The 26,374-nt window shown below is 34.3% G+C and overlaps 5 protein-coding genes and 1 long non-coding RNA gene across 6 annotated transcripts; 3 read left to right on the top strand and 3 right to left on the bottom strand.

The window, feature by feature from the left end:
• Window positions 1-3,108: 3,108 nt before the first annotated feature.
• Window positions 3,109-5,025, top strand: LOC128518385 (uncharacterized). Its single transcript, XR_008357715.1, has 2 exons — window positions 3,109-3,534; window positions 4,539-5,025. It is a non-coding gene; the product is annotated as an uncharacterized LOC128518385 (long non-coding RNA).
• A 3,542-nt stretch (window positions 5,026-8,567) lies between these two features.
• On the bottom strand, window positions 8,568-9,534 carry LOC128518379 (hemoglobin cathodic subunit beta-like). The gene is made up of 3 exons (XM_053491462.1): window positions 9,426-9,534; window positions 9,062-9,284; window positions 8,568-8,941 (listed from the first exon to the last, which is right to left on the bottom strand). The coding sequence occupies exons 1-3, from the start codon at window positions 9,515-9,517 to the stop codon at window positions 8,813-8,815; spliced, it is 444 nt and encodes a 147-aa protein (XP_053347437.1). The 5' UTR covers window positions 9,518-9,534; the 3' UTR covers window positions 8,568-8,812.
• Window positions 9,535-16,934: 7,400 nt separating this feature from the next.
• Window positions 16,935-17,726, bottom strand: LOC128518377 (hemoglobin subunit beta-like). Its single transcript, XM_053491460.1, has 3 exons — window positions 17,569-17,726; window positions 17,237-17,459; window positions 16,935-17,138 (listed from the first exon to the last, which is right to left on the bottom strand). Exons 1-3 carry the CDS (start codon window positions 17,655-17,657, stop codon window positions 17,007-17,009), a joined length of 444 nt encoding a protein of 147 aa, XP_053347435.1. The 5' UTR covers window positions 17,658-17,726; the 3' UTR covers window positions 16,935-17,006.
• Window positions 17,727-18,685: 959 nt separating this feature from the next.
• On the top strand, window positions 18,686-19,454 carry LOC128518380 (hemoglobin subunit alpha-like). Its single transcript, XM_053491463.1, has 3 exons — window positions 18,686-18,843; window positions 18,946-19,153; window positions 19,244-19,454. Exons 1-3 carry the CDS (start codon window positions 18,749-18,751, stop codon window positions 19,370-19,372), a joined length of 432 nt encoding a protein of 143 aa, XP_053347438.1. The 5' UTR covers window positions 18,686-18,748; the 3' UTR covers window positions 19,373-19,454.
• A 2,272-nt stretch (window positions 19,455-21,726) lies between these two features.
• Window positions 21,727-22,880, bottom strand: LOC128518378 (hemoglobin subunit beta-like). The gene is made up of 3 exons (XM_053491461.1): window positions 22,729-22,880; window positions 22,388-22,610; window positions 21,727-22,289 (listed from the first exon to the last, which is right to left on the bottom strand). Exons 1-3 carry the CDS (start codon window positions 22,815-22,817, stop codon window positions 22,158-22,160), a joined length of 444 nt encoding a protein of 147 aa, XP_053347436.1. The 5' UTR covers window positions 22,818-22,880; the 3' UTR covers window positions 21,727-22,157.
• Window positions 22,881-23,552: 672 nt separating this feature from the next.
• Window positions 23,553-24,299, top strand: LOC128518384 (hemoglobin subunit alpha-like). The gene is made up of 3 exons (XM_053491466.1): window positions 23,553-23,710; window positions 23,813-24,020; window positions 24,111-24,299. Exons 1-3 carry the CDS (start codon window positions 23,616-23,618, stop codon window positions 24,237-24,239), a joined length of 432 nt encoding a protein of 143 aa, XP_053347441.1. The 5' UTR covers window positions 23,553-23,615; the 3' UTR covers window positions 24,240-24,299.
• Window positions 24,300-26,374: the final 2,075 nt, after the last annotated feature.

Here is a 26,374-nt window from a genome sequence, read left to right as displayed (position 1 = left end):
TCAGGACCTTCACTGTAGACAGCGCCTTGTAACGTCGGACGTAAGAGGCAGCGACTTAAGAAAACTCCTAAGGGAAAGTTCGAGAAACACACTTAGAAAAGTAATCACTTTACGTAAGATATAGCCTATCTTAAGAGTCTTCTTATAGTGCGCTAAGAGTGTGCGTTATCAGTTCAGTCCGGATGTTATTTAGATCGTCTGAGTGATTTGTGTGTGTGTGTGTGTGTGTGTGTTTTATTTAATTCAATTTTATTTATATAGTGCTTTTAACAATGGTCATTGTCTCAAAGCAGCTTCACAAAAATGAAAGATTATTATTATTATTTTTTTTTAAAGAAAATATTTGGAAGTGTGTGAGAAAAATGTGTCTAGATAATAATGAGATAAATGAATGAATGATGAATGAAATGTCTCAGATGAGCAAGCCAAAGGTGACGGCGACAGTGGCAAGGAAAACCTCCCTGAGATGGCAATAGGAAGAAACCTTGAGAAGAACCAGACTCAACAGGAAACCCATCCTCATTTGGGTGATAACAGATAGAAATGATATAACATCATGTGTGTTATGCAGGTATCAATATAACAGAAGTTCTTTAAATTAACATGAAGTCCAGTTCAGCATAGGGACGAGTCAGTAGGTGCAGAGGGCAGATGGGGTCTGGGTCACTGGGAGCACAGGAGCAGCATGTGTAGCTCCAACCATCATAAAGCAGAATCCAGCTGGAGCTGGTCCTTCTCTGAATGCCTCAGGAACCTTGCCGGGTTGGCCTGTCTACTGAAGCTGGCACAATCTCCAGATGCCTCGGGATGGGTAGAAAAATAGAGAACAGAAGGAGAGAGTTAGCGTAGTTGCCATTTAGGATAGATGTACTGGAGTATGAGGTTATGTGATGAGTTAGACGTATATGCCAGATTAAAGAAATGTGTCTTGAGTCTACGTTTAAGCTGGGAAACTGTGTCTGAGCCCCGAACACTGTCTGGAAGGCTATTCCAAAGCTTTGTTGCTAAATATGAAAAAGCCCTACCCCCTTTTGAAATTCTGGGAATTACCAGAAGTCCAGAGTTTTGTGATCTTAAGGAGCGTGGTGGATTATAGCGTATCAGAAGACTGGTTAGGTACGTGGGAGCTAAACCATTTAAAGCCTTGTGTGTAAGTAATAATATTTTGTAATTAAACTGAACAGGTAGCCAATGCAGGGATGCTAACATTGGGGCTATATGATCGTATTTTCTGGATCTAGTGAGAACCCTGGTGGCTGCATTTTGGACTAACTGAAGCTTGTTTATTGAGGATACAGTACAACCACCTAGTAATGCATTACAATAGTCCAGTCTGGAGGTCATGAATGCATTAACTAGCTTTTCTGCATCAGATACGGATAAGATGCTCCTAAGTTTGGCAATATTTCTAAGATGGAAAAAGGCTGTTTTTGTGATATTGGAAATATAATTTTCAAACGACAAGTTACTGTCTAATATTACACCCAGGTCTTTTACTGTTGAGCTATATAGAAGTAACAGTACATCCCTCTAAACGCAGGCTGAATTGTGAAAGCTGTTGTGTACTGGATTTGGGCCAATAGGTAATATCTCTGTCTTATCTGAATTTAGTAAAAGAAAGTTATTGGTCATTCAATCTTTTATGTCCTGGACAACTGAGTTAGTCTATAGACAACTTAGGTTTTTCATCTGGTTTTGTTGAGATATATAATTGGGTATCTTCAGCATAACAATGGAAACTATAATCCCATGTCTTCTAATTATGTTACCCAAGGGAAGCATGTATATTAAGAACAGAAGTGGTCCTAAAACTCACGCCCTTGTGGGACCCCATATTTCACTGGCATTACGTCAGACGGTACTCCATTTAGATCTACAAATTGATAACGATCGGACAGGTATGATCTTAACCATTTTAATGCCTGTCCCTGAATATCAATGGGATTTTGTAAGCGATCTATGAGAATATAATGATCTATAGTGTCGAATGCAGCACTAAGATCAAGTAAGATTAGTATTGAGTTGCAGCCTTGGTCCGAAGCTAAAAACGGAAGCGGCTTAATAACTTGCCAAGTTTTTTAAACAAAAGGTTTAGGGATGTGACCTGTATAATGAGGAATTAATAATGTTTAGAAGTGGCTCTCCAACCGTATGCATCACGTCTTTTAAAAATCTGGTTGGGATTGGGTCTAACAGGCATGATTTAGCCGAGGTGATAAGTTTACAGCTCTTCCTGTTCTATATCTGTAAAGCAGTGAAAATCTAAATGCGAAGCTTTAGACTGAACTGGATCATGAAAAACTATCAGAGTTTGAACCTCCGTTATATTCTTCCTGATACTATCGATTTTTTTAATTAAAGAAGTCCATAAAGTCTTTACTTCTAAACTGTGATGGGATACTCTCTGCGGGCATTTTAGGTTTAGTTAGGCGAGCCACTGTACTAAATAAGAACCTGGGATTGTTTTGGTTTCTTGCTATCAGTTAGCTCAGATGCTCGGTCCTAGCAGTTTTAGAGCCTGTCTATAGCTGCACATACTGTCTTTATACGCAATTCGAAAAACTTCTAATTTAGTTTTTCTTCATTTTTGCTTGAGGTTACGGGTTGCTCTCTTTAGGGTGCGAGTATGACTGTTGTACCATGGTGCAAGTGTTTAATCTCTGACTTTTTTAATTTGATGGGAGCAACAGTATCTAATGTACTGGTAAAAATAGTGCCCATGATGCTAGTCACTCTCAAATTAAAGCTGCTTTGCATATTTTCTATTTGTAATTACAATAATAATTTCGAAATCAATTTAATTACAATAATATTAATAATTAAAAATGAATTATCTCTATATTTTAACTACAACGGTGGTAGGGCCATGTAATAACAATCAATTTTATAACGTAAACTTATAATGTGAGTCAAATATTCACTGAAAAAAATGAATCTGAGATGTTGTAAATGTAGCATAATTAAATCTGTGTATTCAACAATAAATAATCAAGTTTGTACATTTACATAAATATATCTAAGTTAGAACTTAATCTGCATTTGTTAAGAATACAAGACAATGTGCATTTTTTCCTTAACATATATTTTTTACGTAATTCCTGACAATCTTTTTAAGTGGACACACACAACAAGCAATAATCTTGTTCATTTTACTCTGTTTAAATAAAACTGCCTCCCCATGGAAAAAGCATGGGAAACCCCGTATCAAATTAGTGTACCAAAGCCTCATTGCGGTAGGAAACAACTCTTTGGAGCGTTATGTTCACCTCGTGTGTAAAAAGTTTTAACGGGTTGTTTTTTCTACCCAAACGCTGGGTTGCCGCTCTTGGGTAATTGTTCTGGGTTATTTACAGAGAGTTGGGTAGTTTTTGTGTAACCCAGCTGCTGGGTTGAAGTTTGCTTGACTCCCCCCCAAAGTTCACCGGTGGATTCAGCGGCTGTCAGTCAGAGCTTCATGTCTCTCTTCAGCTCCCACACCGCTGATGACGGTTCATCCTCCTCGGGCATTTAAGGGGAAATGGCGTTAAATACAAGGTCTGTATTCACATGTTCACTCACCTAAGTCACATATGACTGAAAAATTATTACTATATGTGAGATTTATTACTGTTACCGTGTTAAGGTTACACTTAAACTTTCAGGCTGGTCTGAGGTAAGATAATTTAGCTGACAATAGCTGCTATAGTTAGCCACAGAACCCCACCTGTGTGTGAAAGAAACGGATAAGATGTCTGAGCTTTTTATCTTTCTCTGTAGAATGTTTGCGGAGTGACGAAGATGCTGAAGTGATGAATGAACGCTAAACCGTTAACTGTAGTGCTAGCATGACGCAGGCATTTAGTTAGGTTACTAGCGTTAGCAAACACATTAAGATTAGAACTTTATTAAATCTCACTGCTTGTGAGAATAAAATGCTGGGGTGTTACAAAACACTGACCCTCTCACAAATATACACACCTGCTAACCCCCTGTTTTTCACTAGTTAGTAATTTACTCCGCGGTCAAATTTCTCCCGAGGTATAACAATATTTTACACCTTTCCCCCTTTGATAAGTATGCAAATGTATCACCAGTAATTGCATGTAAGCTAACCAGGTAGCCCTCTTTAACCAAAGTTGCCTGTGACTCAGGCTAAATTAACTAGTCAACGCGCTAACTACAGGAAAAAGTACCACAGCTGAACAGGTAACTACTAGATGAAAGTATTAATATTTGGGTGACTGTGCCAGTATGACCCCAGCTATGACATTTTTTTAAAAAATTAATTAGCTTAAAATCAACGCAGACCACAAGATCAACTAGTCTGACATATAAAAAGACTTTATCCTAAAAGCCATGCTTATTTTGCTGTTTTATTTTTGGTAGTAGCTGTCTCCATGTTTTTGTTTCAGGTTACCTATACCTTATCTTATTGGACAGCTTTGTCATTTTTTATTTAGTATCAATCCTATTACACACTAAATTAATAGTTTTATTCAGTTTAATCCTTGCTATTCAACAAAATTGTTTACTTTCTTTCATTTTTTTTTCTTCCTAAGGTTGGAACCAACATGGTGAAATACCTCCAGCAGGCTGAAGGGTCAAGGCCGTACCCCTACATCCTGACGTTGGGAGAAAATGACCAGCGCTGCTCTTAGGCATTCGTCATTCTGGTGGGACAGGCTCTGGAGCAATGCACACTACTTGGGGCGGTTGATGTGTGCTTAAAGGCATTTTATATTTTTGACATTAACTATCCAAAGGAGTGTGCACCTGTATAGGACTTTTTGTAATGTTGCTATGAAATAGCGAGGCCTACTTGAAAAGTCATAGACAGTGTTTGTATGTTAAAATGAGACCAGGGCTGGATAGTTTTGTTCTGCAAAAAAGATATTTGGAGTCACAGAGATCCTGCTCTGTAGAAGCTGCCTCAGCCTATTTGTGCAATTACTCCATTCTGCCCTTGTGAGTAATAGTATGGTAATGATGTTGCTGTTGATTATCTGTTCTTGTGCTTTTGAAAAATAAATATTTTTTCTAGGAACATTTAATAGTATGATGTTTATTGCATATATGTATGGTTTGCAAAACTTGGAAGTTTTTTTGTAATAGACCAGTATATCAAAGTATTTTAACTGTTTAATAGACATTTTTTTTTATTCATTTTTTTTTTCTTTTACTGATTCACTATAAACAAATAACCCATTTTGCTGGGTAAAATTAACCCAGCATTATAATTAAATGTGACTTAGCATTTAGGTTGAATATTTAACCCATCTTGCTGGGTTAAACAAATAACCAATTTTGCTGGGTTAAATTAACCCAGCAATATTTACCCAGTATTTTTTAGGGTGGTTCTTACTTCAAGTTTTGTGCTGGATGAAGTTGCATTTCAAAGTACAAAATTACACAACTAGTATTTTAACTATAACATATAAGAAATGCCTAACTAGATAATGTGAGTATATATAACTTTAAAATGAGACTAGGACATTTAAAAATAAAACAAAGTAGGCCCCACTCCAAGTAATGTGAAAACTTTAACTGAAAAAATTGTTAAATTTCAATTAAAAATACATATTTAAAACTCTTAAAGTTAAGTAGCATGGACACAAAAGAATGACTAGGGAAATTATTAAATTAAGTAGGATTTACTTGTGAAATTAAATAGACTTTACTAGAAAAAATTAAGTAGACTTTACTAGCAAAAAATATTTGTTACATAAAGAAATGTAAGTAGTAAATACTAAGAATAGTCTTGCTTGAACTACATAATTATCTGATGCAAAAAGTTACCTTAATTTTTTTAAGTAGATCAGGCTGGATATTTTTTCAGTGTTGTATATTTATTGTATATTTGTTTAATAACCAGTTTAGAATAGCCTTGTATACCATCATCATAAATTCAGTAGCTAATTTATACAACATTAAAATGTTATTTAGTAACAGCAATAAAACTGCTACACACCAGGCAGGAAGTTCAAAATGTTATATTTGCGACTGCGCTGTCGGAGTGTTTACAAACCATGCTCGTTTTTATCAGGTGAATTGCGATTAATTACCCATGACATGAACCCCTATCATCTTAATTTTTATATGAATAATTTAATGTAGCCTAATAAATTAAATATTCAACAAGTAAAACGTAGCAATATTTTATTATGGTAATTTTTTATTAAGATGCTCCACAGTACTTTAAATCACTCAAGCCCAAGTAAAAAAAAAAGCCAAGTATATTAAATCCTAGCATGCCAAAGCATACTAAAGTGTACTTGTTCCAGACTAATGACTAGTATAATTAAAGTTTGCTATTTTGGAACACTTTATATTGTACTAAGTGTATTTAAGTTGTAATTAAATTGTACAAATTGTACACAATTTTAAGTGTATTAAATATACTTTTGTGTGCTAATGTTTAACAACTTTAATGAAAGTATATGTGTGCTAACGTACATACCTGACAGTAATAAAAAAAATATATTATAAGTAGATTATAGCAATTCTTACTATGTTACAAATACATAATTAATATACTATAAAAATTAATATAGCCTATGAATTATGATTGCAGCAGTAGCATGCTGTTATACTTCTGGCCAATTTCAAATACTAAAAAGGTACATTGTGAGGTTAATACAACACTGAAAACCCTAATAAGTTAATTGGACTAAATTGATTGAGTAAACTAGTTGCCTCAATTTAATTGAGTAATTAAAAAAAAAACACTTCCAAAACTTGCATATTTAAGTTTATTTAACTTGGCGGTTTTGTAGACTGTACTTAAATCATTCAGTTCAACAAACTTAGCACTTATTTAATGCACTGAAAAAATTGCGTTCACTTGGTATAAATTTTTTTTAAGTGTACTTATCTATTTACATACTCAACATGAAAATGTAACTTAAACCTGTTAAACAATGTTGTTATATTTGACTGCAAGCTTTGTGGACACCGAACTGAAATAAAACAATAAACAGCATTTTTAAACTTAGATTTTTTTTATTGACGAAATGCTGCAATTTTCCGTCGGAAAGAATGTTGGAGAGTACTTTATTAGGCACACAGCATGTACGGCATGAGCAACACATTCACACAGGAACCACCATCCAATTCAGCCTCAGCATGAACCGGAGTACATTTCACACATCACCCCTTACCCACACACACAAACAGGGCCGAAGCCACTAACCCAAACACCCTTCCCCAACATGGTGAACACACCGACATCCCCGCAAAGCATGCTGGTCGTCACCCGCTGCCCCGCCCACGCCACATTCACATTTGTGAAAATTGACCTTTTGAAAATGTTTTTCCCCCAAAGGATTAATCATGATTTTGAGCTCACAACACTTAAAATCTTAAGTTTATGCATTTTGATGGTAAATAAGTTAAATGAACTTATATTTTTAAGTGATGGGTCCAAAATGCAGAATTTTAAGTAATGTTTAGTCAACATTACTTGATTGTATAAGTAAAGACAACATTAGGGTTTACAGTGAAATATACTTTATTATATAAGACAGTACACACAGTCTTCTATAATACTGTATTGCAAATGTGTTACTGATACACTTAAGGTGTTTAGGATAATTTACACATGCTGAGTGGATTTTCTAGACTATAACATGTTTTTGAAACACATTACATCAGTTAAAGGCAGATTTTATCATGAGTTCAACAGATTTCATTTGCACAAGGTTACAAAAAAGTCCTATAGTTTATTTGTGTTCAATAAAACGTCAGGTTGTCTTACAAACACACAATCTAAATTTTAAACAGTTGTCTTAACAAAAAAAACATTAGTATTAGAATATACAGGTACAGTATTAGTTTAAACCTGGTGTGTTGATTCAGAGACTGAAAACAGGCCGAGAGCTACGGAGTATTATACCAGAAGTGAGGTACATAAGATTTAGCAACAACACATTAGACAATACATTCTATAGATTAAAGTATGTACTTAATTACAAATTACCTAACAAAAAACATGAAATTTACCTTATCCCGATGAGTTCAATATGATAACGATACGAACTAACGCACGCAATGATGCAGCTTCTAGCCGTAAACTAGAAGCGAAGGACTGGGGAGCCAATCAGAAAACAGACAGTCCGAATCTGCCCGCCTCCATTTTATGATTGGCTGATGTTGTCTCTGGTTGGCTGGAATGGTTGCAGGATCTAACTACACTTGCACGAACGCTTCTGCAGCTTGTGCAACTGTATGTTTATGATAGTAAGCGCACAAAAGAAAGAGAGAAAACATAAATTATTTTGCACACGCAAAAGTGATTTTTAGCGCACAAAAATGGATTTAAGAGCGAGCGCGAGAAAGATTCAGCGTGCAAAACCGAGTCTAAAAGCGCGCAAGAGAGAGTTGTGCACTATATAAGCATAAATAAGTACATATGAATAGGTAAATATAAATTTAACTGAAAATATACCTAGACTACCGTATATTAAAATTTGTATTCTAATGTATACTTTCTGTACAAAAAACAAAGTGTGCTTAGGAAATTAGACCAACCTTTCACTTAAAATATATTTTTCTATAATATATTTTTGGAAAGTGTACTGTAATACATTTATTTCGAAGTATGTTTAAAGCTTAACTTTAAAAAATTTGGTAAAAGCATGATGTTAGTATACTTTTTATATTTTAACTGATGGTGCAACTTTTTGTTAGTATATTTGCAATGTACCAAGATTTCAATATATTTGTAATACACTAAAGTGGAATTGTTTTTTACTGGGAAGTCCAAACTGTCTTATTAAAACTTTCATTGGTTGCACCATGTCAACAGTTACAAAACAATGCTACTCCCAGGGAAAGCTTAGAAGTAGCGGCTACTTAAAGCGGCGACGACGACTGCCAGGAACTTCTGCCATGTAGCCTGAATTTCAGGGGTAAAAGCGGCTTTGAGTTTGGTCGCAATCACAATGGTGATACAATCGGACAAAAGCTGCGTGAAAAAATGTCATGTTATAAAGCAGTAAATGATACAGAATAATAGATAGAATTAACATCATGATATATAACGTAACATACTAACTTTGCTTTCTAAAGGAAACAAAATACGCACCTTGAAGTTATCGGGGTCTACTTTGAGAATCTCACAGTGGAGTTGGCTCAGATTCGAATAGATCGTCTTGATGCTGTCCAGGTTCTTCACTGCCTTGTCCAAAGAGTTCAGCACAACTTTGCCATGGGCAGCGACATTTGGGTTCCCCAGGATGGCAGCTACACTGTTTAAATTTCCAAATTTGCCGAAGTAGCGCTGAGTCCAGGGGTAGACAATCAGTACCCTGTCGCAAATGAGAAGGTATTGGAAAGGTATTGGAACCGTGCATTATTCAAGCTATTTAGCGATCATATAACCATGCAATGTTTCCTGGCTTGACACCAGTCAACTCTAGGTTTGTTATCTTAATCCTTCAGCGATTTACCTTGCCAGGGCCTGAGGACCGATCTCTTCGATATTGATTTTGCCCCAAACATCTTCAATGACATTCCGTTCAGATTGTGACCAGGAGACCATAATGACTGCTTCTTACAGTTTTGATTCACTGTGTTTAATTCCCTCTCTACCTCCGCCCCCGCAGGTCTTATAGACCCGCTATAATTCAGTCATTAATGCCTGGAGGCAAAGCACAACAAGCAAAATATATTATGACCGTCTTTATTAACGTGTTAAACTTATAAATATATTAAATATATAAAAAATATAAATCCATTAAAAGGAAAAGAATAGGATAAAAAAACAAATCCAAAATTCAAACTTTCTCCAATAACCTTTATTAGTTGATTGAATAGTTACAACAAAAGAAGTATGCAAAAATATTTAGATATAATATTGGGTTACCATATTTTATTCTGTTTTATTTGCAAATGCATTGCTCATTTAGTTGTCATCCAGTGAGTTTTAACAGTAGCATGGCTGCATTTTGATTTCAGGGAGCCTATCCAATTTTAGAGTGTGCCAGTTTTTTTTCTTCTTTTTTATCAACCAGCTCTGGCATGTTACACCCATTACTTTTCAATTGGGCGAAAGTATCTGCTTTATCAAAGTACGTTATTTTTTTTTATCATTCCTCTCAGGGTTTTTTATCCTCAAAAACACATTTGGTCGTGCGTCATTATCAAATGAACTGGAAAAATGCCTGTTATAACCTCCACAATTTAGCTCTCTGCAGAACTTGTGAATCAGAGCAGATAATGTCCATAAAAATCCGTTAGAAGCTGCATTCATCGTGGGTTAAACGTAACACAACTTCAGTCATTTCTGCAACCTACTGCTGGGTTAAATCGATATAAGGTTAATTTGACCACAGGATTTTTTTTAATCTAATTTTTTCGGTTCATAATGAAGCAGCATGGCGTCATATACGCCTTGTTTGTTCGGATGGTTCATCCTATGTATGATTATGTAATAATGTTATTATTATTATTATTATTATTATCATTATTATTATTTATTAATTAATTAATAAGCAAGAGGGGGCAGCGCCGCCTCAAATAAATGTCTTGCCCACTTAAATAAAAATTTTGAAATGTTGAAAAAGCACATGTTAATATACTCACATAATGAATATATTACAAGTTGATAAAATGATCTGCGGTAGCGGAAAAATCTGCCTAAAAAGGGGACACTACACAATACGGTATTAGATTTCCCTTACATCTCTGTCCCTCTGCTGTGTGTATTCATTCACCGCACGCACGTACACACACACACACACACACACTCTTCCCCTGAGCCCTCTGTAAACATCTGATCACCGTCCGTATGCAAATGAGTCAAGACGTAGCCTAACGTAGTGTCGTGTCGGATTTCAGCGGTCACGGAGTGGAAAGACTGAAGAAGAAGCTGCAGCTTTTTTTTCAGTTACAACAATAACACCGATGAGTCCACGTCCGCTGAATTTGACAGACTGAAGACAAATGACCGTTGTCTGACAGACCCCTACGTAAAGCCCCGCCCTACACTGCAGTTCATGGATGAATTTGTGAGAAGTTTTTTCAAAGGGAAATAGGAGACTGTTGTTGTAGAGTGGATTGGAGAGAAGAGAGATGTTCATTTACTATAAAAAAAATAAATATATGATCTGTTCTATAGCCCATCTGTTTTTGACCATCCATCTTAGATAAATGTTATGTCATTGATTGATAAAATCTGGATTAAGGATATTTTATTTAATTTTGTTTTATTTATTTAATTTTTATTTTTTATTTCCCCCCTGAGGGATCCCCCCCCATAATAATAATAATAATAATAATAATAAGGATTAATTTAGGTTAACTGTGTATTCCTTTCACCTGACAGGGCTGACCTGTCAACTCTGAGAAAGAAATATAAAAAAAATAAAATAAAATCATGAATGGAAAAAAATCTAGTTGCATGGTAAAAAAAAAATGTCCAGTAGCAACCATAACTATGTCTAATGGTAAAAGTAAGAGAATTTTCATACATTTTCCAGTTTCAGTTCCAATAAACAGTTGTGTGTTTATTAGTGAAACCAATGAGAAATCAGCCATTAGAGAGCATAAAGGTTTGACGTTGCCGAAATGAAATAAAAGGTGTTTTGTCATGTGGGCTGATGAGTCCATAATGACCCTAGGTTAATCAGAATAAGAAGGTAAGCGCATGGAGCAATGCACCATGCAATGTAGCCATTGTACAAGCCAATGGAGACTGTGTTATGATCTGCTGTTGCTTGTTCAGATGCTCAGGTCTAGGCTCAGCAACATTATGTGGCAAAAAAATGAAGTCAGCTTAAGGCCATGAATGTACTGAATCACCAGGTCTGTAATGATCACATCAAAGGAGGTTTTCTTCCCTGATGTGTTGAAAAATCTGAAGAAGTTATGTATTTCTGCATACATCACTTCTTCAGTGAAGTACTTATATGACGATCCATGACCAAAAGTCAGGATACTCTTCTCCTTCCATGCTGTTTGAAATAATTTAGTTTGACACCATTTATGTAGTTTTCAAGCAGTTGTTTTAAAAATGTGTGCATGATCATTTTACCAGGCGGCTATTTTTTTTCTCTTTAATTATTGTTTTTTTAAATGCTACACTATCTAATGAAACATTGACTCTAAGCATTCATTTGCCTGATGGATTTCTGGGAAGGAAGATCCAATTCGGTAACTCTGAGAAATTATAAATACAGTTATGAACAGTAGCGTAGAATATTGTTCCATAGAGGGATCTTTGTCTTAAATACAAGCTAATCAGCAACAGAATTTGACATAAACAGAAAAAGGAAAAGCCATGATTGAGAACCATGTGCTGTCTACATAGGTCTTTTTCTCTACTTACAGAAACATTATATTATATAGTGACATGACCAAAAACAAAGTTGCCAAAGAGGATGCCATAATGCTCCTCTAAAATCCATTAATTCCATACGTTTTTGGCATGTGTTGGCATCTAATTTACATTAAAACAAGTTTAAACAAGTGGTTACAGACAGACTTCTTTAAGTTTTAGTTTGCCATATCAGAATTCTGGTGGGACATATATCTCAAGTTTTGTATCACTGTATTTTGTCTGGAATAGTTTGGACGATTTCAGAAATTGATATTATGACTTTCAGAAGCCTTTGATTGGTCAGTTCTTGGAAATGCTTTGGGTAATTGGGAACCTTTGGCTATATTTATTTATTATTACAGTTTTTTAAATTCTGTAAAGCTGCTTTGTGACAATGAGCACTCTATAAATAAAACTGGATTGAAATTAAATTGAACCAGATCTCCTCTGGAGCCACAAAGAATTGTATGCAAATATGCAATTCTTGGTAATACAGACACATCGTTTACTGAACAAAGCATGAATGAAGTCTGGATGAACAAAAGTTGTTTTTAAGGTTCAAACCCAAAAGAACAATAAGAGAAATGAAAGGACTTGGAGGCATCCGATACCAGCGTATGTATATTTACTTGATTGATCTGTTTAAAAGAGTTGTATATATCCATGACCTGAAAAGGTGTTAAGCAGCATTTTAACAAGATATTGGTCAGGGTAAAAGTTAATCTTTTATTGTTAAATGGAGGAGTAAAAATCACATTGGACATTATTTTAAATACAATCTTAATTTGATGCTTTTAGAAATTTTAACAAAAAAGAATTGAGTAGCTTATATAAAAAAAAAACCATTTGACCCAAGTAAACTTTTGTTGACTTAATTTACCGAGTATGGTCACATGTCTCACAACTTATATTCTTTTATTAAATTCGAAGTTTTTTGATAGTTTAATAGATTTATTAATTTACTAAATTAAAAAATGTCAATTTGTTTTTACATCCTGGGTTTAAAAGATGTGTTTAAATGTAATGAAGCAGATTTTTTTAAAATTAACATTTAACACAATGTAATGAAAATAGCTGGAACTGCATGCTTGAAAGTTTCTTCCAAATTTTATTTTAAACCTAAAGTACCACATTACACATTTTTTGGTACTAAAAATCCAAGGCAAACAGGTCAAAGGCCAAACTGTTAAGCAACAGCAGATTGCAGATCTGGAGCATCTTGCAAAACAATATCTTCCTCCAACATAACAGAAAATTTTACGACACTGGTCAAAGTGGTAGGGGAGTCATCATCTGAAGTCACAATAGGACCTCCCACTTTCATCCCTCTAGTCTGTTTGTCATCAGGAGTACTGTGTAACAGAGAGTACAAAAAAAAACAAAAAACTTTGAGATCAATCTTTTCTATGTTGTTATATTTTTTTTTGTTCTATCAAAGTCTTGGATCATACTACAGATAGATTAATGTAGACAAAATAGACAGAAAAAACTAATAAATCCTTAAAATCGGTTGTCTCTGAGCTATATAAGATTGAGATGATCAGCTTAAGTAAAATAAGATATATTTTAATAAGGTCAACACAAACATTAACAGCTGTATTTTAGTCAAAGCGCCGGCAGAGAATCAATGTTTTAACATACTTACCAAGAAACATACTTACCAGACATGTTCTGAATATTGCAGATGAATCATCACAAAAAAAAAAAAAACACACAGAGACCTTACAGGACAGTTTTCATTCTGTGAGCCACAGTTATTTGAAGTCTGCAAAAAGAGCACCAATGTTATGCATTATTACTTTTGATAAACTTGCAGGTATTTATAAAATTTTACATTAGGAAGCCTCTAATTATGAGAGAAAGAGTTTGAAATATGCACAAAAAATTTGCAAGTTTGCGCTCAAATGTCTTAGTATCAATTTTTTAAATGTTCTCTCAACTCTACATGTGCACAAGCTGAAGTCCCAGCTTCAGGTTTACTTTTCAGCTCAGGGTCTGTTTCATCCAAGATTTTTTTTAAATCCTTATGCATTTATCTGAAATCTTTTATGTTTTTTTGGTCTGCTTTGTTCTATGGCTGCTAAAGCTTGAATCTACATTTCTGTGAGGGGCAAAATATGATGTCTTTATTTCTTATATGTTTTCCAAGGTGAGAGAAGAACTGTACTTTATAGCAGATCTTACTGAACTTGCACAGGTTTGTTTATGAAGGCTAAATTTATTTGATCAGAAATACAATAAAACAATAATGTGAAATATTAAAATTCAAAACAGTTTCTTATTGGAAATGTATTTATAAATTTAATTTAATTTATTGCTGTAATATAAAGCTGTATTTTTTTTATAATGAGATATAAATGTAAGTTGCTCTGGAAAAAAGCGTCTGCCAAATGCCTAAATGTAAATTTAAATTGGCGAAAAAGAAACTCTCTATACAAAACAATCAAGAAATTTTCCCATAATCAGATCTTCACATTACAGTAGATTTCTAAGGAGCATGTGACACTAAATACTTAAGTAATGATGCTGAAAATTCAGTTTAATGTCACAGGAATAAATTACAGTTTTAAATACAGTACATTCCAGTAGAAAACAGTTATTTTTAATTCTAAATTTATTTCACATTATTCCTGTTTTACTATGTCAAATAAATGTAGTCTTTTAATTTTTATCAAATAAATGTAGCTTTGATGCACATAAAAGTCTTTTTAAAACAAAAAAATAATACAGGTCTAAAATTTTTAAACGTTAGTACACACTGTTTTAATAGTTAATCTGATTAATTATAGGTTTGAAATATTCAATAGTACTTTTTACGTTTTAATTAAGTCTTAATGAGATCCATCTGCAGTATATTCAATGCACATTTAATGAAATGGAGGAAAAAAGGTTATGAATAGTCTTACATAAAAAAGTAAACTAGTAAGGTTATACCAAGTATTATTTTTTTGCCATAACTTTATACTTCATACTGAAATGGCAACGTTTGAGGGAGGAAATCTGAAAATCCGTTTATCCGGGAGGATAATGAGAGTATGTGTTTTGAAACGTAAAATGCAATTTAAATGCAATTACAAACACATTCGTGTCACAAATACCGCATATTTTGAATACCGAGTTTCGAAGAGTTATTAGAAAGTAAATGTAAACAAACAATGCTCTATGTACCTCGCACGACATAGTAACGCTTATTTATGTTAGAAGTTACACAAAGGACTCCCATGTCCAAAATGTACACCCACAGTACATACTGTGTATATTTCTCGCCGCTGTCTCTGCAGCACTTTCTGAGAAATGCAGATGAAAAAGATAATTGTTTATGAATTCAATTCAAATAAAACCAATAAGTATTAAAAAGAATGCATTTTTATGAATGCTCCACAAAAAAAACAAAAACAAAAAAAAAAACAAAGAGGCTTTAAATCTACCAAGAGTCAATAAATGAGCCAGTAAATTGTGAAAAATCGTGTGATTTAATGATGAAAAATTAGACTCCTTTTTGTTACAATATAATTCCTGTCTCCCTGCTCCCAAAAGAATGTGAATTGTATCTGCAAAAATACTCATGCAACTTTACAATAAATATTATTAATGGCTTTTAGCGCACAGTAATTTAAGAAACACTAGGGGCGAACCATCTAATACTTGCAAAAAAAAAAAAAAAAAAAAAAACTACAGCAATTTACAGATGCAAGAGCATTGCAGCTTAGAGAACAGTCTAACGATGACAGTTAAGACTAACAGAATCAGAATAATAAACAGATTAATATCGTTATTATAATCAAATTAACTAACTGAATGCTAATTTGGATAAACATCATTTTAGTACATTTGGTGGACAATAATATAAAAAAGAATGACAAAAGCAGGCCAAATCAGACGCCAGACGCCAGATGGTCAGTCCGGGCCCGCTCTTACCCTTTAGCATATTGTTTCTACCATCGGTCATAACTTTATACAAACTTCTTATTGTATATTATTTGTTTCTTTATTTATAAGGTTGCATACGCTTCCAAAGTACTTGCGGGCAAATTGCAAAATAGGGCATATTGTTAAATAAAAAGGATCGGTGGCATAAACGAGTTTACTGCAAGTAACATACTCCTACCCTCAACTCTTCTACTGAATGTTTCAGGATCTCTAAGAGTTCTAGGAGACAAATGTGCCCTAATTTGTAATCTATACGTAGCATTTCATTAGTAGAAACGTAAACAGCCTCGATTCTTGAAACGATCATGATTTCTGCAGAAAATGTGCAATCTATTAAAATGTGTAAAGTTGTTAGTCAATTTTATTTGCTCTAACTACTAAAATTTTTGAAGTAATTAAAGCTGTTTACAAATCAACATTTGTTTTTGGTTAAACTAACACAATTACATACTGTCAGCCAAGCTTAATTACATGATTACATGAATTTTTTTTGTTTGCTTGTTTGTTTATTTGTGTGGCCTCTAGTAAAGAACTAAGAAACCCTTCAATTCCAGTGTATGTATACCGTAAGTAAGTTAATGTTTGCTGCTTTTTTAAAACTCCTTTTAAGATTAAGAATTTACAGAAAAGTTACATTTGCGTTTTCCAGTTTGTTCAAGATGTATAGTGGAACTAGTTGACATTCTACAAAAGACTATACAAAAAAACGTGTTTTTTACGTTTTATTTCATGTTTTTGTCACAGAGTAAAAGGGATGCATATTTTATACTCTGATGCTTGCTTAGTGGTATTGCTTTCCTAGAGCATCCACGACGACACTCAGGAATTTTTCGAAAATCTCGTGCACGTCAGCGGTGAAGACGGAGGGTCCGAACTTTGCAGCCAGAGTTTCGGTGAGAGTCTCAGCAAGGAGCTGAAAGCAGACAAGTCATAAACACACGATAAGGTTATAGTCAGAAATTAGTGATGATTTTGTTTTGAATTTTGCAGGTATACCGACGTTAAACCTACCCAGAAGTTGCTGGGATCCACGTGCAGTTTCTCGGAGTGCAGTTTACTCAGCTGTTCAAATGCACCCTTAACGTTGTCCAAATGCTTCACAGCGTTGTCCAGACCACCCTTAACCACCTTTCCATGGGCATTCACCTTGGGGTTTCCTTCAATTGCTGCGGCACTGGCTAGATTACCAAAGGAAGCGAAGTATCTCTGAGTCCATGGATAGACAATCAGGAGCCTAGGCAACAAAAGGGATACACACATATATATAATGTCTAAAGTCCCCACCGAAAGAAAAACTTTAATTTTTAGTGTAAGTTTCGAATTTTCACATAGCATAAACCTACCTGGCCAGGGCATGTCCGATATCGTCACCGGTGACCTTACCCCACACGTCGTGGATGACTTGACGCTCGTGGTCTGACCAATGAACCATAGTGATGTCTTAATGAATTCTCTGAATTCTTAAACAAAACCTGTTCTAAAAGATTCTTTACCTATTTTGCTTCGGGGTTCTTTTTATTGACACTAAAACTCCCCTCCTTTCACTGAGAGGAAATTTCGATTGGACGAGCTCTGAATGTGGGCAAGCTCGAAAAAGATCGGCAGTGAGCCAAGATTAAACTTTTTTGGCTAATAGTTATGTAATAAGGGTGTTTCCTTTTTTTTAGTTATTTGCGCGATCAGTTATGTAATCAGTTGAGTTTTTAAATTGGATGTCAAAAGACCAAATTAGCTGCATTATATATATAAAAAAACACAAATACATTTGAATGAATGGCTTACAAAACTTTAATTAAAGATCAGTTTTAGCCAAAAAACAGGACTTAATTTCAGATGGCCACGCTCTGTAATGCACTGTTTTACAACCGAAATAGACTATTATTCAATAGACCTAAAGAAACGTAAAAAGTTTATTCATTTACACACTACAAATTGTACATTTCCTTAAAATACCGTATTCTTTTTCTTTGAATAATAATAATAATAATAATAACTGTGTCATAAAGAACTACTACCGGTTTAAGTAAATTTACTTATTTACGTAATAAATAATGTGTATAAATTAAAATGATCAGATTGTCCCTAATATGCAAAAATTTCCTGAGATGGCAGTAAGAAGAGACCTTAAGAGGAACCAGATTCAACAGAGAACCCATCCTCATCTGTGTGATAACGGGAGGATAGTTGTGCAGTCATACTGTGTTACTGTGTGTTATGAAGCTGAAAGTTTAATATAACTGTTGATGTCCAATGATGATCTCAGATAAGTTTCAAACGTAGAAAGAAGGTTTATATATATATATATATATATATATATATATATATATATATATATATATATATATATATATATATATATATATAAGATCCAAAGATGACTAGACAGTTCAAGTAGGTGGAGTCTAGATTTGATATGGCAGGGTGTGCCAAATATCACACTCAATAAAAAGAAGCACACAGCACCAACATCCACAAAGTTCTTTGCTATACATTTTTGAGCTGAAAACCCAGACAAGTGCCACAATGAGTCTCACAGCTAAGGACAAGGCCGTTGTGAAGGATCTTTGGGGAAAGATCTCTTCCAAGGCTGATGAGATCGGCGCCGAGGCATTTGGCAGGTGAATTAATCGCTTTTAATAACTGGACAACAAATTGTTGTGGTACATACAAGTTTATACTGACTAATTCTTTTTTTATTTGCTTGATGTTTTTTAATGCAGGCTGCTGGAGGTCTATCCTCAGACAAAGACCTACTTCTCTCACTGGTCTGATCTTCATCCCGGATCACCCCAAGTGAAAAAGCACGGTGCCGTAATTGCCAGGAAAATTGGAGAAGCCGTTGCCCACATCGACGATCTTTGCGGATCCCTGGCCGCACTAAGCGAGCTGCATGCTTTCAAGCTCCGTATTGACCCTGCTAATTTCAAGGTAAGCAGCAGACTATTAATACAGATTTTCCTGCGTTTAATTAAACACAGACTGTGTTGTGACAATGCTTTCATTTTCCTCCCATTATAGCTCCTGGCCAGGACCCTTAAGGTGAGCGTTTCCATGCTCTTCCCTGGCGACTTCACCCCTGAAGTTGAGGTGTCTTTTGACAAATTTCTGGACAACCTGGCCTTTGCTCTGTCTGATAAGTACCGCTAAATGACGTACCAGTTTCAGAAGACGTCGTTTGATTGACATCCAGAAATGATGTTGACAATAAACAGAATTAAACGATACATAACTGTTTCATGTTATTTATACGAGTTAACAAAGCTCCCATACACACATATCAGTTTTATGCACACAAAAATCTTTAAAATAATAAAATGCAGAGATTCTGCATGGGCTTTTAATCTCATAAAACATTCTAGTTCGAAGCACATTCTGGTAACTCACTGTGCTGTTTATTCATTTATTTATTTACGTATTTAATTTAATGCAAATTGTTGGTCGTATACACTGTAAGAATCGTAAAAACAGTCAAATGACTAGTAGCAACGGCTGTCAAACAAAAACTGTACAATTTACGTAAAATACTCTAATTTATATTAGATGCAAAAAAAGACATTTACAGAAATTATTTAATATTTCGCAGAGCAAACCCGTTATTTTATTTTATTTTTTTACAGATTTTTACAAACTCATGATTGCAATAACATTTTTAATTTGGAGGACAAAATAACCCGTAGAACTGTGACACAGTATAGTACAAGTTTAATACAAAATACAATAAAAACATTAGTATTATAGTAGGCTATTTTAATACTCTATACAAGAAACAAAATTGAGCAATTCTTTTCATTCCTGCTTAATTCTGTTTCCTGTGTAATGCACTGCATAGTCTATAAGAGTCACATGAAAAAAGAGCAAACGATTTGGACCAAAAAACATTGCTCCGTATTGACCCTGCTCATTCTGTTTATCATAATATATCCTCTGTATATTTTTATATAATATGTGCATTGTAATATTTTCATTAGCCAAACTATAGCCATAATTTGTGTATGTAGATGTATTGGTGTCTGTTTTATTGAAAATGTAAAATTCTATTTGATTTTTGATCAAAAGAAACTGAAGGAAGCAATGCTATCCACCGTGCCATCATACCACCTGCTATGTCAAATTACTTTAGAATCATATGGTGTGTTACACACCAGTAAACTGATACTTAATAAAAGTTTAGGTTTATTAAACCAGTGCTGAGCGTTACCTTTTTAGCGACAGGGCCATAATGAATAATACTTATATGTATAATATGTTTATTATAGCTTGTATAATCAATTATATGATCTTAAAATTATATTGACATAATCAGTGATCATATTACTTATATCAAGCAGTTTACAGCTAATTTATGTTATTAAAAATTAGTTTTTTTAATAACTCATATTCACTTATCAGAAAATAAATGCTGCTAATTTGAACTGTCCCAATTTACCCGATGCCACACTAACCGGCTAGTATTTTCGACTATACAGTGAGAGGACTAGGAAAGTTTCTTTAGTCGATAACTCTATCATGCAAAACAATAATCAGGACAGAAATCGTCCTGGAGAATGGTACTTGACTAACTACATTGTGCCAAGTGTAAAGTTTGGTGGAGGGGGGATTATGATAAGTGTAACATATTAATTATGTGATAGAGCTGTATGGATTAAAATCAGGTAAAATATTTAGTAAATGCAGCACATTTGTTTTTTTAAATAATAGTCTAATTTTCAGCTTCTTTTACATTTCAATTATATCTACTCAATTATTTTACTCATTTTCACTTAGGGTAACCATTGTATTAACTTCTGAATTTTATTACACTTACTTAATTCTGTACTTCATTGTACTAAATATAGTTATTCGGGTCTACTTAATTTTTAATGACTTGTACTCAATTCATAAAGTATATTTTACCTGATTTCGCAACTTTTATATTTACTCAATATTTTTAAGTGTAAAAATGTTTCATAAAAAATTATTAGAGCACAGTTTTATTTTTTAGAGTGTAGACACAGGCTTGTATATGTATATTATTTATTTATTAATTAATAATCTAATTAATAATTAATAATCTGATTAATTAATTAATTTGTTAATCATTAATTGATAATCTTATCAATTAATTAATAATCTTATTAATTAATTATTATTACTTGACTAATAAATAATATACATAGGCCTATACATGTTAATTACTTACTTACTTACTTACTTACTTAATTACTTAATTAATTAATTAATTAATAAGATTGCTTACTCTTACAAAGTACTTGCGTGCAAATTGTAAAATAGGTCACATTGTTAAATAAAAAAGGAACTCTAAGGTGGCCTTACAACTTTACTGCAAGTAACGTACTCCTATGTACCCTCAACTTTCCGACTGAATGCTTGAGGATCTCGAAACAAATGTGCCCTAATTTGTAATCTACACACATAGCATTTTTATTTTTACAAACGTAAACAGCTTACTCGATTGAAACGATCATGATTTCTTTAGAAAATGTGCAATGTATTAAAATGTGTAAAGTCATTGGTCTATTTTATTTTCTCTAATTACAACAATTTATGGAGCAATTAAAGCTGTTTACAAATCCACATTGGTTTTTGGTTAAGCAAAGCATACAGTCAGCAAAGCTTAATTACATGATTACATGAATTTTCTTTGTTTGCTTGTTTGTTTATTTGTGTGGCCTCTAGGAAAGAACTAAGAAACCCTTCAATTCCAGTGTATGTATACCGTAAGTAAGTTAATGTTTGCTGCTTTTTTAAAACTCCTTTTAAGATTAAGAATTTACAGAAAAGTTACAGTTGCGTTTTCCAGTTTGTTCAAGATGTATAGTGGAACTAGTTGACATTCTACAAAAGACTATACAAAAAAACGTGTTTTTTACGTTTTATTTCATGTTTTTGTCACAGAGTAAAAGAGATGCATATTTTATACTCTGATGCTTGCTTAGTGGTATTGCTTTCCTAGAGCATCCACGACGACACTCAGGAATTTTTCGAAAATCTCGTGCACGTCAGCGGTGAAGACGGAGGGTCCGAACTTTGCAGCCAGAGTTTCGGTGAGAGTCTCAGCAAGGAGCTGAAAGCAGACAAGTCATAAACACACGATAAGGTTATAGTCAGAAATTAGTGATAAGTTTGTTTTGAATTTTGCAGGTATACCGACGTTAAACCTACCCAGAAGTTGCTGGGATCCACGTGCAGTTTCTCGGAGTGCAGTTTACTCAGCTGTTCAAATGCACCCTTAACGTTGTCCAAATGCTTCACAGCGTTGTCCAGACCACCCTTAACCACCTTTCCATGGGCATTCACCTTGGGGTTTCCTTCAATTGCTGCGGCACTGGCTAGATTACCAAAGGAAGCGAAGTATCTCTGAGTCCATGGATAGACAATCAGGAGCCTAGGCAACAAAAGGGATACACACATATATATAATGTCTAAAGTCCCCACCGAAGGAAAAACTTTAATTTCGGAAACCTTCACTTTAAGTGTCGAATTTTCACATAGCATAAACCTACCTGGCCAGGGCATGTCCGATATCGTCACCAGTGACCTTACCCCACACGTCGTGGATGACTTGACGCTCGTGGTCTGACCAATGAACCATAGTGATGTCTTAATGAATTCTCTGAATTCTTGAGCAAAACCTGAAAGATTCTTTACCTATTTTGCTTCAGGGGTCTTTTTATTGACACTAAAACTCCCCTCCTTTCACTGAGGGGACATTTCGATTGGACGAGCTCTGAATGTGGGCAAGCTCGAAAAAGATCGGCAGTGAGCCAAGATTAAACTTTTTTGGCTAATAGTTATGTAATAAGGGTGTTTCCTTTTTAGAGTCATCAGTTATGTAATCAGATTAGTTTAAATTGGATGTCAAAAGACCAAATATGCTGCATTATAAAAAAAACCCACACAAATAATCGAATAAATAATTCACAAAACTTTTATAAAAACTCAGTTTTAGCCAAAAACAGGACTAAAAGTTTATTTTAATTTCAGATGTCCACACTAATGCACTATTTTACAGTCGAAATAGACTATCATTCAATAGACCTAAAGAAACGGAAAAAGTTTATTAATTTACACTATAAATTATACATTTGTTTAAAATACCGTATTCTTCATCTTAAAAAAAAAAAAAAAATAATAATAATAATGTGCTTAGCGATAATGACTATTGTTAAAAGCGCTATCCAAATAAAATCAAATTAAATTGAATTGACTGTGTTTCAGCCCATTTTGGAGAAGATCCAAAGATGACTAGACAGTTCAAGTAGGTGGAGTCTAGATTTGATATGGCAGGGTGTGCCAAATATTACACTCAATAAAAAGAAGCACACAGCACCAACATCCACAAAGTTCTTTGCTATACATTTTTGAGCTGAAAACCCAGACAAGTGCCACAATGAGTCTCACAGCTAAGGACAAGGCCGTTGTGAAGGATCTTTGGGGAAAGATCTCTTCCAAGGCTGATGAGATCGGCGCCGAGGCATTTGGCAGGTGAATTAATCGCTTTTAATAACTGGACAACAAATTGTTGTGGTACATACAAGTTTATACTGACTAATTCTTTTTTTATTTGCTTGATGTTTTTTAATGCAGGCTGCTGGAGGTCTATCCTCAGACAAAGACCTACTTCTCTCACTGGTCTGATCTTCATCCCGGATCACCCCAAGTGAAAAGGCACGGTGCCGTAATTGCCAGGAAAATTGGAGAAGCCGTTGCCCACATCGACGATCTTTGCGGATCCCTGGCCGCACTAAGCGAGCTGCATGCTTTCAAGCTCCGTATTGACCCTGCTAATTTCAAGGTAAGCAGCAGACTATTAATACAGATTTTCCTGCGTTTAATTAAACACAGACTGTGTTGTGACAATGCTTTCATTTTCCTCCCATTATAGCTCCTGGCCAGGACCCTTAAGGTGAGCGTTTCCATGCTCTTCCCTGGCGACTTCACCCCTGAAGTTGAGGTGTCTTTTGACAAATTTCTGGACAACCTGGCCTTTGCTCTGTCTGATAAGTACCGCTAAATGACGTACCAGTTTCAGAAGACGTCGTTTGATTGACATCCAGAAATAATGATGACAATAAACAGAATTAAACGATACATAACTGTTTCATGTTATTTATACAACGCTCCCATACACACAAAAATCTTTAAAATAATAAAATGCAGAGATTCTGCACGGGCGTTTGATCTCATAAAACATTCTAGTTCGAAGCACTTTCTGGTAACTCACTGTGCTGTTTATTAATTTATTTAAGCATTTAATTCAATGCAAATTGTTGGTCGTATACACTAAGAATACTAAAAACTGTCAAATGACTGGTAGCAAGGGCTGCCAAACAAAAACTCTACAATTAAGGTAAAATACTCTAATTTATATTAGATGCAAAAAAACATTTACAGAAATTATTTATATTTTGCAGAGCAAAATCGTTATTTTACAGATTTGTACAAACTCATGATTGTAATAATATTTTTTATTTGGAAGACAAAATAACAATTCGCAGAACTGTGACACAGTATAGTTCAAGTTTAATACAAAATACAATAAAAACATTAATTATAGTATTTTATTACTCTATTTCTAATTCTAGCTCAATTCTGTTTCCTGTGTAATGCACTGCATAGTCTATGAGAGTCACATGAAAAAAGAACAAACGATTCGGACCAAATAAATATAAGAGGTGACCTGCTCATTCTGTTTATCATAATATGTCCTTTGTATATTTTTATATAATATATGCATTGTAATATTTTCATTAGCCAAACTATAGCCATAATTTGTGTAGACGTGTTGGGTGTACGATGTAACATTTTATTTGATTTCTGATCAAAAGAAATTTAAGAAAGCAATGCTATCCACTGTGTCATCATACCACCTTGTCTGTGTCAAATTACTTTAGAATCACATAATGCGTTACACACCAGAAAACTGATACTTAATAAAGGTTTAGATTTATTAGGCCTAAATCTAAGTGCTTGCAGAGCGTTACCTTTTTAGGGACAGGGCCATGATATCCTAATGAATAATACTTATATGTATAATATGTGAATTATAGCGTGTTTAGTCAATTATATGATCTTGAATTAAAATTATATTGACATAATTAGTGGTCATATTACTTATATTAAGCAGTTTACAGCTTATTTATGAGATATTAAAAACAAGTTTTGATATTTATTTATCAGAAAATAAATAGTATAAATAGTAATATTCGGTAGTCCATAATATACTGTGTATTATCTCCAATGGCCTACACAGTCACCAGATCTAAATATTATTGAGCCTCTTTTGGGTTTTGAAGGAGCGAGTTAGGAAACGTTTTCCTGCAGCATCACGTACTGACTTGGCCCCTATTCTGCAAGAAAAATGGCTTAAAATCCCTCTGGCCACTGTGCAGGACTTGTATCTGTTATTCCCAAGACGAATTGACTGAATTGAAGGTCCTACACCATACTATTTAATTATTGTGGTCTAAAACTAGGCGTTTCAGTTTCATTGTCAAACTCATATAAAACCGTCACACAAATATAAACTATTAAGTGCTCAAACCACTATATATAAAATGCGCGCATACACACCTACAAGACGCGCGAGCGCACGCACACACACATACTCTCCTACACACATCTATGAGACGCGCGCAAAGTCTCTGTGCACACACTTGAGTCGTGCGGATACACAGTATGATACATAAGGTGCGTTCCGATCAGAAGTTCGAACTGCACACAGTATGATACTTAACTGTGTTAAGTCATGTTAAGTGTGATTCCAAACCGCAGGGAGATCAGTTCAAAGGGAATTGTGGTAACAGTGTAGTGAACGAGTAAACAACGGATCTTCACTTCAACGGAAATTTCCTATCAGTTATCGATGGAGGATGAAAAAAGTGAGCTCGAAAAAGCATTTATATATTTATTATAGTTATTATCGAGAACGACATCATATAAATAGGCCACAATATATATATATATAACAAAAAAATAAATACATCTCCGTACATCTTGTAAAGTATTTGAATCATTTTTATAAGTTATAAACGGTTCAATACATTATATATAGCCTATATATATTTTTACAATGGTATCAGTTTTTATTTCAATAAATATACTATATTTAACGTCGGTAGCTTGAAATTTCCACAGTAGCCGCGACAG

The sequence above is a fragment of the Clarias gariepinus genome, chromosome 3 (genome assembly GCF_024256425.1).
Source record: "Clarias gariepinus isolate MV-2021 ecotype Netherlands chromosome 3, CGAR_prim_01v2, whole genome shotgun sequence".
NCBI lineage: Eukaryota > Metazoa > Chordata > Actinopteri > Siluriformes > Clariidae > Clarias > Clarias gariepinus.
The sequence above is the reverse complement of the archived record's forward strand: the minus strand, read 5'-3'. Positions and strand labels throughout refer to the sequence as shown.